Genomic DNA, 18,136 nt, shown 5'->3' with positions numbered 1-18,136 from the left:
CAACATAACCAAACCTTTCTTAATGAATAGAAGGAACTAGGTGTGTGGGGGAAAGGATCACCCAACACTAAAAGCTCACATACCTTGGTAGGGATCACCCCCGACGAAAATCCACGATGATCTCCTTGCTTGATCTCCTCTTCTTCTCTTCTTCTCTTCTTCCTCTCTTCTTCTTCTCTCAAAACCCTCACTCTCACTTCTTTTAAAATGGTAAAACTGATCAAAATGATCAGCCTAACACATTTATATAACCAAAATAAAAGGCTAGGGAAAAGACCAAAATGCCCTTAATGATTCCCGGACGGATTTCCTTGCCAACTGCCCAACTTTCAATGGCCATAACTCGCTCATACGGACTCGGAATTGAGCAAACTCGGTGGCGTTAGAAAGATCATTCCGAGTGCTATGCAACCATAACTGGAAATACTTCTAACTCATCATGAGCTAGAAGTTACAACTGATCAAAGTTGGCCAAAAACTCACCTTTTCCATACTTAGCCAAAATTTCCAAAACTTTAAATTCTTTCCAAAAATGAAAATTTCCAATTCTAAGCCTCTTCAATTATTTCACATTGCCGGATGTTACAGATACAAATTAGGGCAAAAAGTTAGTAGGTAGGAGTGCGACCATATATACTAGTAAGGACTGCATTTTCTTGTTGTCGTTACTAGTAGTCATAGGACTATTCTTTTAGTTTCTTATTCTTCGCTTTTTATATAGTTTCATATAGTTCAATTATAGTATTATTTTACTGTAGTACTATTCTGCTATGCTATTTGTTATTTTTTACTATCTATTATTGCCTCTTATACTTAATTTCATTACCTTTTTTTTTCTAAATTATTTTTTATCTTGAGCCGAAGATTTATCGAAAATAACCTCTTTATCTCAACTTTGAAGTAGAGGCAAGCTAGGTTTGTGTACACTCTACCCTCCCAAACCCCATATGTTGTGTTGTTGTTATGTAAGAGTCACAAGTAGAAGCTAGAACACGCTATTAAGTATACTTTCGTAGAATTTTTATAAAAACTCTCTAAACGCTTCTACAATTTAAAAGTGATGAATCAAAGAAATACGAAAGAAGACAATATAGAGATCCATTTCAAGAACCGGGTCAATTAATTAAAATTAAGTATCTAATAAAAAAAAATTAAATCATATCCAAAGAAAGATATCTAACATCTAGTAGCTTATAACTATCAAGTTAATTAATAGAATACCTTGCAATTCAAGATGTTATAACTAATTTAATTTCAATATGATTAGTAGCATATTAATAGGTTTAGGAGGTGGGACTTTATGAATAAATTAATTTTCTTTTGACTTGTAGTCATTTTCATCACCCCAGATCAGAGACAAAATATTTAATATTTTATTATTTCCAAATTTAGTATATAAAATATATTTTATATATAAATTTATTCAATTCAACACTTTATTTTGTGGCCTTTTAATACAAAAATGCTCTTTGCCGACAATAATTTTTTTTAAAAAAAATCCATTGACTCAAGTCAATGACTATATATATTCCACGATATTTCACGTTTAAGTACGAAAAAAGAAAGTTAGGTGTAAAATTAATATTACGAAACTAGGGTAGTTGAGTAGGTGCATTAATATCACAACAAAGTAAAAATATATTATTTAATTAAGCTCCAAGACTATTTTATTTCTAGGTCTCCTTCTGGGTAAATTAATTACATAGTACATGAGTAGAAAAAGGACGATAAAAGGCATTTTATCAAAATCAATGCACTACTTGGTCAATATTTAACACTTACATGTAACTTGCCTTCTCTTTTAGAGACAAATATAGTACTTTATTCACAAATTCAATAATTTTCTCATTAAATTAAGTTTCACATGATTTTTTTATAAACACTATTTACAAGTTGTTTAATTACCGTTACTCCTACCGACTTAATGATTATCAAGAATAAGTATTCAAACTTGTTATTTTATCAAAATCAAGATTAAATTAATTATTTTTGTCTCATTTAACCCTTTAATATTGTATATTCTTAAAATAAGATTAAGTTAGTTGTCCTTGTGAAAATGACCATTTATAGTTAATAAAATTATTTTATTTTCCTATCGTTAGGTAACAATGTCCTTTCTATCACCCCAAAATGAATTACGTTACAAAAAAAAAGGAGATATATACGATGCAATGCATAGTTATAAATACAACAAATAATATGGAACGGAAGGAATAGCATTATAACTCTAAGACGACTTAGAATTAAGTGGTCAACCGAATATAAAAGCTTCCCTTTTCACTTTATATCAATATCTAGTTTTATTGTTCATTTTTTGATAGATAATTAGATAGTTACTATCTTCGTCTCATATTAGATGGACACTTTCTATTTTACATAATAATTAAGAAATCATTAATAGATTGATTAACTTTACTATTTCGCCCTTTGTTCATATTAATTAGCCTATTGAAAAAATAAATTATGAATCTTCAAAATTTCTTTAAGTATCCAAAGACCATAATAACTATAGGGATAAAATGAGAAAAAATTAATTAATTCTATCCTGATTTAATAAATAATAATATGAGATAAATATTTTTAATAAGATGCCCATCTAATATGGGACGAAGGGAGTATTATAGTGTTATATTCCCAGATATTTTACTTTCAGGACAAATAGAAAGTTAGGTGCAAAAAATAATTTTTACAAGTTGTCCACCATTAATAATTTATTACTACATATACAGCTCAAATTTGACTATATATGCAATATTAATATTACATGTTCTCAAAATAAGATTAACTTGGTTATCCTTTTGAAACTGGCTATAGTTAATAACTATAGTTAATAATGATTTTTCATTTTTATGTAATGACTAATAAGAACGGAAGAATTGAATAGCACATTATAGCTCCAAGACGATTTAGAATTAAGTAGTCAACCGAATATTAAAGCTTCCCTTTTCACTTCATTTTTTTCTGTTTTTTCCACCTGGTGTTCGGAATCCACATTGGAGCTCCGATTAAATTTGGATTGCGCACGGCAGTGTCTATTCGAGGGTGACACTTCCAACAAAATTTTCTCCATACCCAGGGCTCAAACCCGAGACCTCTGGTTAAGGGTGAAGCAGTTCCACCACCACACCACAACCCACGTTTTAATCCCTTTTCACTTCATTTTAATAATGTCTAGTTATATTGTTCATTTCTTGATAGATAATTAGAATAAAATACTTATTATATTCCCAGATATTTTACTTTCAGGGCAAATAGAAAGTTAGGTGCAAAATTTAATTTTCAAGCTGTCCACCATTAATAATTTATTGCTACATACAGTTCATGCCTATGTCTAGAATTCATTCATAAATAATACAAAAGAAAGAAGCACGGTTTTTAAATGCTTACTTCCTCTTTGATGTATTTCCCTTATTATATTTTATACATATATATTAAACAAAAATGAATTATTTTACTTGTCTAGTTTAATTTATCAAAAGAGTTCTATCAATTTTCCTTATACTATTTTTAATGATTTTAAAGAAAGTGTCAAGTTAACATGAATCAAATAATATGAGCTGGTGAAGAAAGCAATCACTTACGTTTCTACATTCCCACCAAACAACACTCTCCTTTAAATGCACTGTGCCAATATTTATCAGTCTAATATTTAACAGGGTAGAATGATAAAAACTTACTCATAGTCAATATTTATATGAAGTCACTAAATAAATAATATGGTTTTACACATAATTTTTTAATATTTAACCATAATCTCTACTGCACTATCAACTATGAGCAAATACTCACCAACAAGGGTTGTGGTGGAGTGGTAAGTACTCGTTCATCCTTAACCAAGAGGTCTCGGGTTCGAGCCACCTTGGGTATGGAGTCGCCTTAGTTAGGAAGCGCTTTACCTCTTAATGTGAGATTTCTCGACGTGAATTTAAATTTAGTCGGGCTCTAATATGAGTATCGGACACCAAATAAAAAAAATAAAAATATGAGCAAATACTCATTTTGTTGGTGGAATGGCAGTGTCCAACTGTCCATAGAGAAGGTATAGAGTGAACTTTATTAGCACATTGTGGACATGCTGATTATCAGATTGAAATAGAACTGCAGTTAATTTAGCATATGGCTCTCGTGTCATTATAATAAAAATAACTTTTAGTGTCAATTATACATTAACATATACCTTGTTGGGATCGAAACAACATGATATTGGATGGAAGCTAATAAAGAAATTTTGAACGACGATAAATTATTATTTTTTTATAAAAATAATTCATAATATATTAAATTAATCTGATAATTGACGTACATATATATGACTGACATAATATTAAAATAAATAAAACTATTAATCAATTAACCTATACGTATGACTGGTCAGTTTGTCTTACTAAAGAAAAAAACATTTATCCCATCAGGTCTATACCCCACAAAATTTAAATGTTTTTTTTTTCTGGAATAATGGGATAAGTATATACGTACCGGAAATATGTGTTATCCAATTAATTAAAGATAGGAACACATAAACTCATCTTCATGTGCTCCTATCTTTAATTAAACCCAAGGACTATTGAAGTAATTGTGCCTCAAATTTGTTGAAAATGCTTATCTTGTTTTGTAGTTTGGTGGTTACTCTTTTTCTTAGATCTTTATGTGCTGGCTTGGGTATTTAATAAATAGAGTTACTCCGTACATGTTATTGACGGAAGGTGGTATGCCCATGCTGAGTCACAGGCAGCGCCGGGTTTCTCTGAATTTGAAAGTGATCACTTAGATATATATTTGAAATAAACTAAATTAGCATTGAACTATAAAACCCAATACAAAAGGGGGACGTGAAATACTCATGAGCTCATTAACATGTACACATGCAAATTACATGCATGAAGTTGTGAGGAATAAACAATTACTACTTATTTGATCGAACCCGTAAAAGCTAGAATAATTTGTATAATTGTGAGTATGAAGAGTACGATGGCTACAATGTTGAAGCCCTTGCCCAAGGCTTATTAAAATAATTATGCATCACATATGCCCTCATTCTGTTTCGTGTTTTTTCACAATGTTGAATTGCTTTTAAGCACTCTTCATTGTAATAGAAGGTGGAATAAACACCGATCTGATCCCATTTCCGATTCTGTTGAAGAGCTCTGCCACTTCCCTGTCCTCTTTCATCCAGTTCTTTATGATTCCTTTCGGGCAAAGCAAATTCACATCTTTGTCTGAGTCAATAAGATGCATATGGTACATAAAAATTACAAAATCACTGACATATTTAGATTGTACATCAGATGATTGTTGCTCATAAGCAATGAAATTTCGTAGGAAGGTTTCCGTATAATCAAACACTACAAAAGAAGGGATTGTCATCAATCCATTCTCGAACTTTATATCAAATAAATTTTTCATATTCCCAAAGAAGGGATTGTTATTTGCTGCATTACATTCTGTCTCTCTAAAGGATTCATGGATCATGTTTGGCAAGCTACCAAAGAAGGTAAACGAATAATTAGCCAGTATTACCAATGGAAATTCATCATCTTGCTTTGTCATGTCTTGAAGCATGTTGAGGACAAAGAAAGGAAGTTGGTTTTCTAGTAACATCAAGTCTCGGAATATTTGATGACACATGAAACCAGCAATATTGATAATTTCTCCTTCTCCTTTTGGATACATTTGACAATGCTCTCGAATAAACTCAACCACAAAACAACCATCAAGCAACAACATTTTGCAAAATTCATGACTATCATGCTTAATGCACTTTAAGCAATGCCAATACTAATACATGATTTGCTTATTTTACACTATTATTTATTATCCAATATAAAATTAAACAAATAAAAAAAATATAATTATAATTAACAAAAGAAATGTACATTTAAAATATACATTTTTGGAGGGTAAAAGACTTCACCTTTTCAATTATAGAGAAGAATAATTAGTTCTATAGAATAACATAAAAAGGACGAGAAGTTACACTATTTTTAGTGATATCATAAATTTTGAGTGAATAAAAGTTAGAAGCTTAACCCATTTGGCTAATTCATATTTTACCCATAATTTACCCATATATTACCCATATTTTTATGGGTTGAATATGAGAATTGTTGACACCTAATTTTGACCCTCCCAGATAATAATTAATTTCGAGCTTCTTAATTTTCAAATGTTTTAAAGTAATTAATTTTAGAAATTTCGAGAAAAAATAAAATATAATAGAATAATTTGCAAGTTGTTTCAAATAGTTTGTCACTTGTTATAATTTTTAAATAATAATATGTCTTTTATATAATTATGTATATAATTAGTGTATTTTATAAATATTGGAAAATCGTCTCAAAAAGATTTTGTTTAATTAGATATTTGGTTAGTTTGTTTAGTTATCTAATAGTTTACAATTTTGAGTTAAGTAGTTAGTTTATAATTAAGTTAATTATTATATAATTATGTGTCTAATTAGTATATTTTACGAATGTTCAAAAATTGTCTCGAAGGGATTTTAGCTTTATTTAAATATTTAGTTATTTAGTCGTGTATATTGTTAAAGTAATTAGTTTATAATTAAGTTAATTATTTTACTTCGTTAAGATTAAGAAGCTCGTTAATTAATTAATATTAATTCATTTAGATTCTAGCCGAATTAATCTCTAAAGCTATTCCCTAAATTTAATCTAACTCACCTCACCATAAACCCATTTAAGAACCATTTTGGGCCATTTTCTTAATACCAAAAATCAGCCCAATTCCCTTTATAATTCCCAGCCCAATTATTTTCTGCTAAAAAGAAACCCATTCCCAGCCCAAACCCAATTCCTCTAACAAGACCAACAATCCTATACTAAAAAAAAAAAAAAAAAAAAAACAGACGCAACAGCAACATTACAATACCAAAACAGTACATATCCCCTGTACAGCGTCTTCAGCTTCGACGTCCCTCTCCACTGTGCAATTTCAGCAGTCCGTTTCCAGCCATCAAGCACGCGTTTTCGTCCTTGCCAACGTGAGATCGCTCCACGTGGCATCTCAAGGACATTAGAGTCGATTTGAGGCGTCGATTCGGCCTTTCCTCTTCCGGAATGGGGAGAAATTTCAGAAAAAAAGTATGCCTCCCTAAATTGGTGAAAGGTTTTGAAGTTTTGGAGTTTTGAATTTCGAATTTGGTCCTTTGAATCCGTTATTTTTATCCCTTCCCCCCCATTTACGAAACCTACTCTTCCCTTCTATATATTTTGTTTTTATTCACTATGGAGAAGGGGGGCAGAGATTAGAGGAGTTAGGGAGAATTCGAGAAAAACACAAAAAAACTACTAGTTATAGATATTCACAGATAAATATTTGGGATAGGAAGCAGAGAGAGTGAGAGTTCAATCTGTGTTTGAGTCTTTGCATCATTTCTCTATTCACGTGGGTTTACCAGAGTCGTGTTTGAAGCCGTGGAAGCTCGCTGATCTCTTACTCGTCTTGTCCCCGTTCGCTGCCCAGAAAGAGGTAACGTCCTCCTTGGCTTTTGTTTGATTTCCAGTCCTTCCCTGTGTTTTGTTAATGACCTGCTCTTCGTTTTTGTGTGTATTCTGTTTATGCGTGAGTTTTATTTTAATCCCTATATGTTGAAATCTGGTCAAGGAGTATTACTCGTGAAAAATTCTTTTCTTTGTGGAGTTAGTTTAGCATTATTAAGGAGCACGTCTGCCTCTCTGCTGCCTCTTCCTAAATTGAGTTGGTGTGGAGCAATCCTTGTTTGTTAAGGAGTATTCACCGTCTTTGGTTGCTTTATATCGTTCACCGGGAAAGAAGATTTGTGGCAATTGTGGTGATGAGTTTTCTTTAATTAGTTTGATCTTCTTACATGTTGTGCTTGATGCCAATTTCATGTTTAGTTTGCCTGTTGGTGATGTTTCTTTAGAAGAGTTAATTCAGGTAAAAATGATATATCATGGTCTGAGTAGTTCTGGCCGACTACAGGTTAGAAAGCATCTATGTGTTTGAGTTATATTCATTTTGGAGGATTTTGTCCCTTGTTTTGGCTGTTAAACCTCTTCTTTAGTGCGGCGTTAATTATTAATAGATCTTATTTTATTTCCTACATTAGCCTTAAATAGTAGTTCGGTTCATTTCCTAGAACATGTGTCCTTCTTGAAAACGATTTCCCTTTGGCATGATATCCCAAGATATAGGCTCGATGTTCGCATGACTGTGCACATGCTGTTTCTATATTTTTATTCTTATTTTATTATTTTTATTTTTATTTTATTTTATTTTATTTTTTATCTTTTTTTATTGTTGTTCTTTTTGTTAACTTGAATGTGTGATAAAGATCAACCTTACTTTTTTTCTTATGTTTGTTGCCCATATGTATGTGTTGCTAGCTATTGTATGCACTCATTCGGCTTGAAATGATTAATATACTCTCTTAGTCACTCTTTTAAAGTTCGTTAGTTCTTAATGTGTCTCTATGTGACACACTTTAGTAGGATTGTATGTCGATTTATGCTCTCTTGAGCTCGTTCACTTTTTTTTAAAAAATAAATCGTTTTATTCTCTCTATTTTTATCTCAAGTTGGTTTATATATTAACTATTTTCCTTTGCTTCGTTTGCATGTGGAAACTCCTTCGAGTTCATGGTGGACTCTTTCTCCTCTCTTTTGCATTTGTAAATTGAGCCATAGGCTTAAGTCTTCCTCATCGAGTCAACCCCTCTTTCATTTGGATCATAGAGAAGCTGGCGAACAGGTCCTTGGAGGCGAAATACAGGTGGAATGTGGAAATATAAGTCCCCAAAGTCCAGAAAACGAGTTGTATACACTGGTGTACAGATATGGAATATCAAAAACTAAAAAATACGGGTTGCAGGGGTTGAAAAAGAGTGTATACATTTGGTAAATGGCCCGATATACACAAAAGGGAGCTGAAACACGTACCGTATACAGTCATATACGTTCGACGTATACACATATTTTAAGTGTGAAAGAGGGGCGAAAATGGGCCAAAGCCCAATCTTGCTTTGCCCAACTGGTCCAGCAGAGTTGGGGGAGGCCCAAATTCAATATTTTCCTTCCTTGCTTTTATTTACTTGATTATGGTACTTGGCTAACATTTTATCTTGATCTTGGTTTAAGTTAATTAAATTCCCAAAGATGGCCACTTCACTTTATTTTATATTAAAATAAAAATATTTATACTTAGCTTTATTTTATTTTTATTTTGTCAACACTTAAGTCACTCCCCTTTAGAATGATCCCCCTTAGTTTATTTTCCCTTAAAAAATAATTAATTAGAAAAATAATAGTAATAAATAAATAAGTTAAAATAAATGAGTCCTTTTACCTAGTTAAAATTTCAAAAAGTTAGTTTAAATAAATGAGTTCTTTTTTACTTGGTCAAAATCTCAATAAAATTAGTTAAAACAATATGAGTTCTTTTACTTAGTTAAAAGTTTAAAATTAGTCAAAATCATTTTTAGTCAAATCGCCGGTCAACCGCAAGTTAGCGGGCATTCCGAGGGCCTAACACCTTCTCGGAATGTACATTGAACTTCGAACCCTTTTTTTTTCAATTGATTTTATCTGTTTAAGTCTTTTGGAAAATCTTGTACTTTTTTCTTGATTTTTTACTAAAAATTAAGTGGCGACTCTAATCTTTTGGAAATTCGATTTCTCTTAAATCATAAGTTTAATCGGTTTTTCGAAAACTCAGTCATTTTCCTTTTAAATATATTTTTAAATAAAACAAGAATCAACCCATATTTTACCCATGTAAAAAATCACTCACCCAACCCATTAAAATATGGATGGATTGGGTGGGTTACCAAAATATGGGGTCATTTTGCCGGTACTATATATAGCGTTTTCAGAATGTCAATAGGATAAGTGCATTATTTTGAAAAAGGACGATCTATGATATATTTTCTTAAATTGGAGAGAAGAAACCATTTTGTGCATTTGATTTTCCTGTTTAAGAATTTGATCAAAGAATTGACAATATGCTCTGTTTCACTATACTTGCCTTTAGGGGTGGCATTTAGTATTCGATTTGGGATTTTCGAGGTAATTCGATAATTAGTAGATAAAAATAGATACCAACTATCAATTTTTTAAATTTTGGTTCGGTAATTGGTAATTAAACTTTGGTTTGGTATGGTATTCGAAAATACCGTATTGAAGTTATAGTCAATTGTATTACAAAGTTAATACTATTTATCCAATTATTTCTATTTTTTGTATGTGAAGGCACGATAGAATAGAAGATTAACAAGTAAGAAGACATTAAAAAAAGCACATTAATACAACTAACAAGTAAGAAGACATCAAGAAAATCAAATTACCTCCGCTCATCGTCCTTCTCTTCCAGGGTTTGAGTTCTGTGTTCTTATTCTCACTCAAGTGATTTAGGGAGGGAAGTTAACACTTCCGAAGAGGAAGAAAACGTGATGGAGTTTTTGTGACTACATAAATGTAACTTAACATATAATTATTATACAAATTTGATATGATTTGACTATTACTTCAAAATTCAAAGAACTGTGACTGAATTTCATGCCAAAACTGGATTGACTCTTACTCAAATTTTAGATTCAAACTCCCCTCGATATTCCTATTCTTTTGAGATATGACCCATCAAAAGCGATGTTCGTTTGTAGCAAATCAACTACAAACCCAAATAAACTTTTTTTTTTTTTGAGTTGAATCATGGGGGCTTTTATTAATTGGGAAAGATAAATACAAACTCATTTGGGTCAAACCCAATAAACTTGATATACACTGACTATTCAATCTCTATCAACTTAAAATCACTTGTAAATAGTCTTAACTTTTAGATATGAAATCTTCTCGATGTATCTAATCTTTTGATATATAATTCGCTCGAAACGATTTATGTTTGCAATATATCGAATTTTAAAGAAAAAAAGCAGAATTAAAAAGGAATTTTTTTTTAGTTAAATAAATCATCTCCAGAAGTTTGTAACAGATAAAAGGTCATTTTTGTTGTAAATAAGTTTGCCGAAAAGCTATAAGGCATAATTATCCCTTAATAAAACCCCAAGATTAATAGATACTTGAAATAAACTAATTAGCATTCAACAATAAAATTCAATACAAAGTAGAATTAATGAAAAACACATAATTAAGCTCATCAATACTACAATTTAGACAATTTAAACATATATAAAATGAGAGAGTATAAGCTTATCAACACTAGAGTTGAGACAATTACTTATTACCTTTAAAGGCACTTATGATAGCTAGAATAGTCTGTATAGCTGTGAGTAGGAGGAGTATGATGGCTGCCGCAGTTGACGCTCCTACCCAAGGACCACTACAATAATTGCGCATCAAATTTGCTATCAACCTGTTCGTTTTTTTTTTACAATGTTGAGATGCGCTTAAGCATTCTTCTTCATAATAAAAGGTGGAATACCTAGTGACCCCTTTTCCGATTTTGTTGAAGAAGCTAGACACGTCTTTGTCCTCTCCCATCCAGTGCTTTATGATTCCTTTTTGGCGAAGCAAATTCACATCTTTGTCTGAGTCGATAAGATAATCCATGAAAACTGCAAAATCACTGAAATATTTTGGTTGTACCTCACATGATTGCTGTTCATAAGCAATGAGATTTCGCAGGAAGGATTCTGTCTCTTCTATGACTTGAAAACAAGGGATTGTCATCAATCCATCCTTGAACTTTATATTAAACAAACTTGTCATATAACTATTATTTTTGACCTTTGCAAAACTAACTCCAGCTTCGGAAAGCTCCGTTGCATTTGGCATGACCGTATGACACGTTGTGTCATCCTTTGATGTTTTTGTGGGGTTCCCAAGGCATGGAAATTTGGATATTGCATTTGATGTTTTCCTGGGGTTTCCATGACATGAACATATGGGTACTACGAATGAGTTTTTCGTGGGGTTTCCATGACATGAAAGTATGTGTACTGCATGAAGTAAATGTTTGATATCTACTGCGTTATGTGCTACCTTTATTAAGGATTCACCAGTCACTTTGTCCAAGTCAACAAAAAAGGTAAACGAAAGCACCGCCTGTATTGCCAATGGTGATTCATCTTCTTGCTTTGTCATGTCATGAAGTTTGTTGAGGATGAAGAAAGGAAGTTGGTTTTCTAGTAACATCAAGTCTCGGACTATTTGATTACGTATGCAACCAATGTTACTTTTGATAATTTCCTCTTCTTCTTTTGGATATATTTCAGAACGCTCTCGAATAAACTCAACCACAAAACAACCATCAAGCAATAACATTTCGCAAAATTCATTACTATCATTATTGGGGTTGTCTATATCATCGTAACTCTTTAGTGCTTTCGCCTTCAGTTTTTGTAATTCACTGATGTAACTTTTCACGTCAAGCTCTTTTTTCCGTTCAAGAAACCGCTGTAAGTACAATAGTTTGTACTTTTCCATTGAACGAAGTTGAGGATTGTTCTTATGGTAAGGACCGATAGAGATCATCTTTGGTGCATAAGCTTCTGGATTGGATTCACGTAAACTCACATTTACTTTGAATATGGTATGGGATTTAATAGAAGAATTATTTAAATCCTCAAACATTTCATCAATTCTTCCCTTTATGATCTGTAACTGAAAAGAGTAGAAAATTTTCAAATGTTTATTAGAAGCACTATGCAATAAGCAAGCAATTATCTTGTTTAGGGAAAATGTGCAAATATACACCTCAATTTGCAATCTAGATTGGATGTATCTCTTGATAAAAAAAAAGTGGTGTATATATACTTTTGTTGTTTAACAAATGATGAATATTTATCCTTTTAGGTAATATGATAAATTAAAAAAACATCCATTTTTAAATTTTATAAATATCACATAGTTAAGAACTTACTCATCCATTTTTCTAATCCTTCCGGACCACACAAATTTAAAAATCCAAAAGGTGTAAACCATGGTTATAGTGAATGTGTTGGGATCCTGAAGTACATCTAAAATTACATGAAAGTAAATAGTTTTAAAAATTCTACAATCCCTTGAAATTCATACACGTGGCAAAAAGATTATATATTTAATTAAAATAAAATAAAAAACAAATTTATATTGTTGAGGGAGATACCTCATCTTCTTCAATTTGGAGAAGGAGTGGAGTTTGATTATCTATTGAGGTAATCTCAATAATGGAGTCTGCCATCCTTCTTTCTTCAACTCTGATTCCTACAAAAGGCACATTCTTTTTAATTTCAAGATACCATGTATATAATTATTATTAATCCAAAGCAATATATTTATCCCAAATACTCTTTAAGAAAATGTGTATTATATACACTAATATATTTCACATCCTTATAATTTTAATACTTTCTTAAAGTTATTTGAGAAACTAACAACACAAGTCATTTCTACAACGTGATTAGGGGTGTACATGGCCGGGTTGGTTTGGGTTTTTCAAATATCAAACCAAATCATTTGTGTCGGGTTTTTAAATTTATAAACCAAACCAAACCAATAAAACTCGGGTTTTTTCGGGTTTTTCGATTTTTCGGGTTGTTTCGGGTTTTTCCGGTAAAGTATTCATACAAACATATAATTTACTTGTACTTCAACTATTTCTTTAGTCCTACCAAAATACAACTATCTAAGATGTTTTTTTAAAATCTAACACAATATGATATGATTAATGACACTAAAATATCCAACAAAAATAATAGTAATGAAATCGCGTAAAACAAATATTGCAAATTAACAAGTCATAATGAAAATTATCATAATTTAAAAGTACTAAATCATGCTAAAATTAAGTTTAATAAGTATTAGTTACATGACTAAATATTAAAGAAAATTAAAATTAGATTATGTATTTTAATTGTCTAAACCAATGTAAAACTAAAGAACAAATATTCAATATTATTGTCATTCTTAGTGTTGAATTGATTTTCTTTTTGCATTAGTATTAATTTGATTATGATTTAAGCTTTATTATAATTACCAACATCTGTGGACTATAATCTTTATTGGCCCATTCATAATTCTAAGTTTCAAACTTGAAATAATATATTAAAAGATAAAAACTATGGAAAAGTATAAGAAATATTTAAAAATTATATCAAAGTAAATATTTTTATGTATAAAATAAAATTTTAAAATTATATATATAAATTTGGGTTGGTTTGGTCTCGGGTTGGCTTTTTTTAGTTAAAGCCAACCCAAATATAGTCGGGTTTTTTTTTTCTCAAAACCAAACCACTAGTCGGGTTTTTTTTTCGGGTTGACTCGGTTTACGATTTGGTCCGATTTTCGATTCGATTTTGTACACCCCTAAAGGTGATTATTGACTTATTGTGTAAAAATATTTAAAATTGTAGTGGTAGTACACCATTTCTAAAAGAACACACAAAATGAGTAACTACCAAAAGTTATAGTTAAGTGGTAATTACTCCTTCTTTGTTGACTAAAGGCGTCAAATTTAAGTCCTAAAAATAGGCTCGACCCCCTTTCGAAATAAGATTTTTTATAGCAAATTCAAATTAATTAAACCCTAAAATTCTAGATATTAAATTAAAAACTGACTGACAATAAAAAAAAATGATGACTAAGAATATTTTAAACAAAATATTTGTCCATTTGTGTCATGTCCTTCAACTTGAGGTATAAAAGAATATTATTAGTTGATATTGTTTAGCATAGAACGAGAAAATGCAAAAAAAATTACCTCTTTGATTTCGCTGTTTCTTCTTTTGTGTTTATTCAATTCTTGCTTCTCCTAGATTTTTCATTGCTATGAAGTATCTATTATATAGAGGGAAAAGAGAGAGAGAGAAAAAAAATATACATAATTAAAGATAGTATATGGTTAATATATGATTTAATATTTTTATTATTTCCAAATTTAGTATATAAAATACATTTTATATATAAATTTATTCAATTCAACACTTTATTTTGTGGCCTTTCAATACAAAAAAGATCTTGGCCGACAATAATTCTTTTTTGAAAAATCCGTTGACTCAAGTCAATGACTATATGTATTCCACGATATTTCACTTTTAAGTACGAAAAAAGAAAGTTAGGTGTAAAATTAATATTACGAAAGTAGGGTAGTTGAGCAGGTGCAATAATATCACAACAAAGTAAAAATATATTATTTAATTAAGCTTCAAGACTATTTTATTTCTAGGTCTCCTTCTGGGTAAATTAATTGTATATAGTCATTTTATCAAAATCAATGCACTACTTGCCGCAATGGCGGAGCCAGAAATTTCACGATGTCCAAGTACTAAAGTGAACCTACTCTTTTTAAAAAGTGAAAAAAAATGTAATTAGTGAGATTCAAACACACGATCACTTTAAGTTTGTGTGTCTTTACTCTTTCAAGATGTTTAAAACCACTAGGCTACATCATATTGTTGTGTCAAGGATATCCAAAATATGTTATTTACCCACTTTATTTATCATTTTACTTGTATATACGGTATAACTTTTCGACAAAAAGTGTCTAAAATATGTTATTTACCCACTTTATTTATCATCATGGCGCCATCTCCATACATTTTGTCTCACTAAAATAAATCACCATACATGATTTCTTGATCATCATTATTTATAGGCTAATTTAGAAATTAAGTATATGTCACCCAAGCACATTGATTGAATAACCCCTACGTCGATCATTATGATAGCTGTAGTCATTTAAAATTTATTAAATATAAATTTATTAATTGATTCAAATTCATGAAGATATTAGTCCAAATAAATATTATGAATTAATATAATTGAGTTAATTATTTAAATTTAATAAATATGTATTTAATTAAAGTTCGCTACATAAAGTATATATGTCATGTCACTTAAATCTGATTGTCCGAAGAGAGTATAGTGTTTTCCCAGAGTCTACAGCTCTATTAGGACAATAATTTTACAATCTCTTGAAATTCATGCACTAGCAAAATATAGGGTACAAAAAGAAATTATATATTTAATTGCCAAAAATAAGTAGGCTAATGAAATCAAAAACAAATTTATATAGTTGTGAGAAAGAGAGACCTTATCTTTATTAATTTGAGGAATAAGTGGAATTTGGTCATCTGTTGGGATTATCCCAGTGGAGTGTGTCATCTCTCTTTCTTCGATTACTTTCTTTTTTTTAGTCCATTTTAAGAAGAACGTTTCTTTTATTTTTTTGGTGATTATTTAGTTTTAATTTTTTACGTAATATGTTTATAATTAAAATATTAAAGAGCATTATGGTATATTTTACATATTTTTAGTTTAACATCATATAGGATTCAAAAGGCTCTTTACTTTCTTAATCTCTACATCAAGTCAAAATCAAATAAACACTTTGAAACATACACTACTAAAAAATAACTATTTTTCCATTGAAATTTTCTATTGAAAAACGTTCTCTGACTATTTTCACAAATATTTTAATTCAATAAATGAAAAAAAACAACTAATAATATTTTCACACATGTTAGTGTTTTAGTGAAAATTTATTTTTCCAGTGAGCCAGTTCGTTAAAAATTGAGTGGGAAAATCTTAATTTGATAGAGATGTTGTAGGACTCTCTGAATCATGTAAGTTGTTATAAACTAAAAAAAAACAGAAGGTGATTTAAATTTGAAACAACAGAAACAAAAACAATTGTGTTTTTTCATATTTTCATTCACTTTTCCCTTTACACTATAAAATATTATGTAAATCATGGCATTCAAATTGAGGTAAGAAAGAATAAAGAGTAATAGTTTATCATAGAACAGGAATATTTAGAAAAAGAAATACCTCTTTGCTTTGGCTGTTTCTTTTTTATCTATTTGTTTCTTTTTTTGGTTTGTTGTTTCTATAAGACAGGTCACCTGTAAATTTATAAGAGAAAATGTGATCAAATATTCATATATAATATAATGTAATATAATTTAGTGTGTGGTCTTGTTTTGGTCTTTCAACACACAAAATATTATTGGCCACTCATGGAAAGATAAGGAGAAGTCTGCTGACTCAACAAGTCAATTATTTTGATAGCAAATATATGTGCATATACTTATTTTTGTGTGGATATATTGCTAAAATTAAAGATCCTAGCTAATTATATTTTCTTATAATTTATCGTTAAATGGATTAACATGAAATTTTTGTTGTTTATCTATAAATTTTGCTTTTTGCTATTATTATTATTATTATTATAAAAGGGATATAATATATTCCGTTATTGAGATGTTGTATATGTTAATAGTTAATGCACTTAAGAGAACGTGAATATAATGTATTTCACTACTCCCTCTGTCCCATTTTCTGTGAGGTAGTTTGACTCAACACAGAGTTTAAAGAAGAAAGGAAGACTTTTAAAACATGTGGTCCAAAATGAATGATAGAAATTTGTGTAGTTGTAAATCATTTCATTAAGGGTAAAATAGATATTTTATAGTTAAATTGTTACTTAATATAGAAATGTGTCATTCTTTTTTGGACGGACTAAAAAGAAAAGTAAATCACATAAATTGAAACAGAGAAAATATTATTATTCTCAAATACATTTATTATACGCGCGAATACAATATATTCTACTATTATATGGAAAGTTTTCTCTTACTTTAATTTTACTCGAACTTATAAAAAGTAGTTTACATAAGATTCTTTATAACTTATGAGTGTGATATCATTTATTCATTCTATGCTAAGTGCTTTTCCAATGGCGAAATTGAATTGATCAATCTTTGAATTACAACAACAATAACATACTCAGTGTGATTCTATTTATAAGATTTGAGAAGACTGGGTGTACGCAGACCTTATCCTACTTTGTATGAGGTAGGGTGATTGTTTCCAATAAATATTACGATATATTTTCATAGATTAGAAAGAAGAAACCATTTTGTGTAGTTGATTTTCCTCTTTAAGAATCTGATCCAAGAGTTGACAATATGCCCTGTTTCACTATACTTGCCTTTAGGGGTGGGCATTCAATATTAGATTTGGAATTTTCGAATTTTGAATTTGATAATTCTGTAATTGATAGTTAAAAATAGATATCAAATATCAATTTTTTAAACATACGAAAATTAGCAACAAAGGTGTTGGAGGCAGAGGCAAATATAGCTGATATTCTACGGGGTAGACTAGAGTACTTAATAATTTTTTACAAGAAAAATAGATATATATGTAAAAATCACTAGAATTCT

General features: G+C 30.1%; 1 protein-coding gene across 1 annotated transcript; it reads right to left on the bottom strand.

Annotated features, from left to right (window-relative positions):
* Positions 1 to 8,665: 8,665 nt before the first annotated feature.
* On the bottom strand, positions 8,666 to 16,073 carry LOC125819150 (putative UPF0481 protein At3g02645). The gene is made up of 4 exons (XM_049498661.1): positions 16,002 to 16,073; positions 11,886 to 12,587; positions 11,216 to 11,789; positions 8,666 to 8,799 (listed from the first exon to the last, which is right to left on the bottom strand). Exons 1-4 carry the CDS (start codon positions 16,071 to 16,073, stop codon positions 8,666 to 8,668), a joined length of 1,482 nt encoding a protein of 493 aa, XP_049354618.1.
* Between the last annotated feature and the right edge of the window lie 2,063 nt (positions 16,074 to 18,136).

This window comes from Solanum verrucosum, unplaced genomic scaffold (genome assembly GCF_900185275.1).
Source record: "Solanum verrucosum unplaced genomic scaffold, falcon-dt-bn FXZP01000252.1, whole genome shotgun sequence".
Classification (NCBI taxonomy): domain Eukaryota; kingdom Viridiplantae; phylum Streptophyta; class Magnoliopsida; order Solanales; family Solanaceae; genus Solanum; species Solanum verrucosum.
Note: the sequence above shows the minus strand (reverse complement) of the source record. Positions and strands in the feature narration are given on the sequence as shown.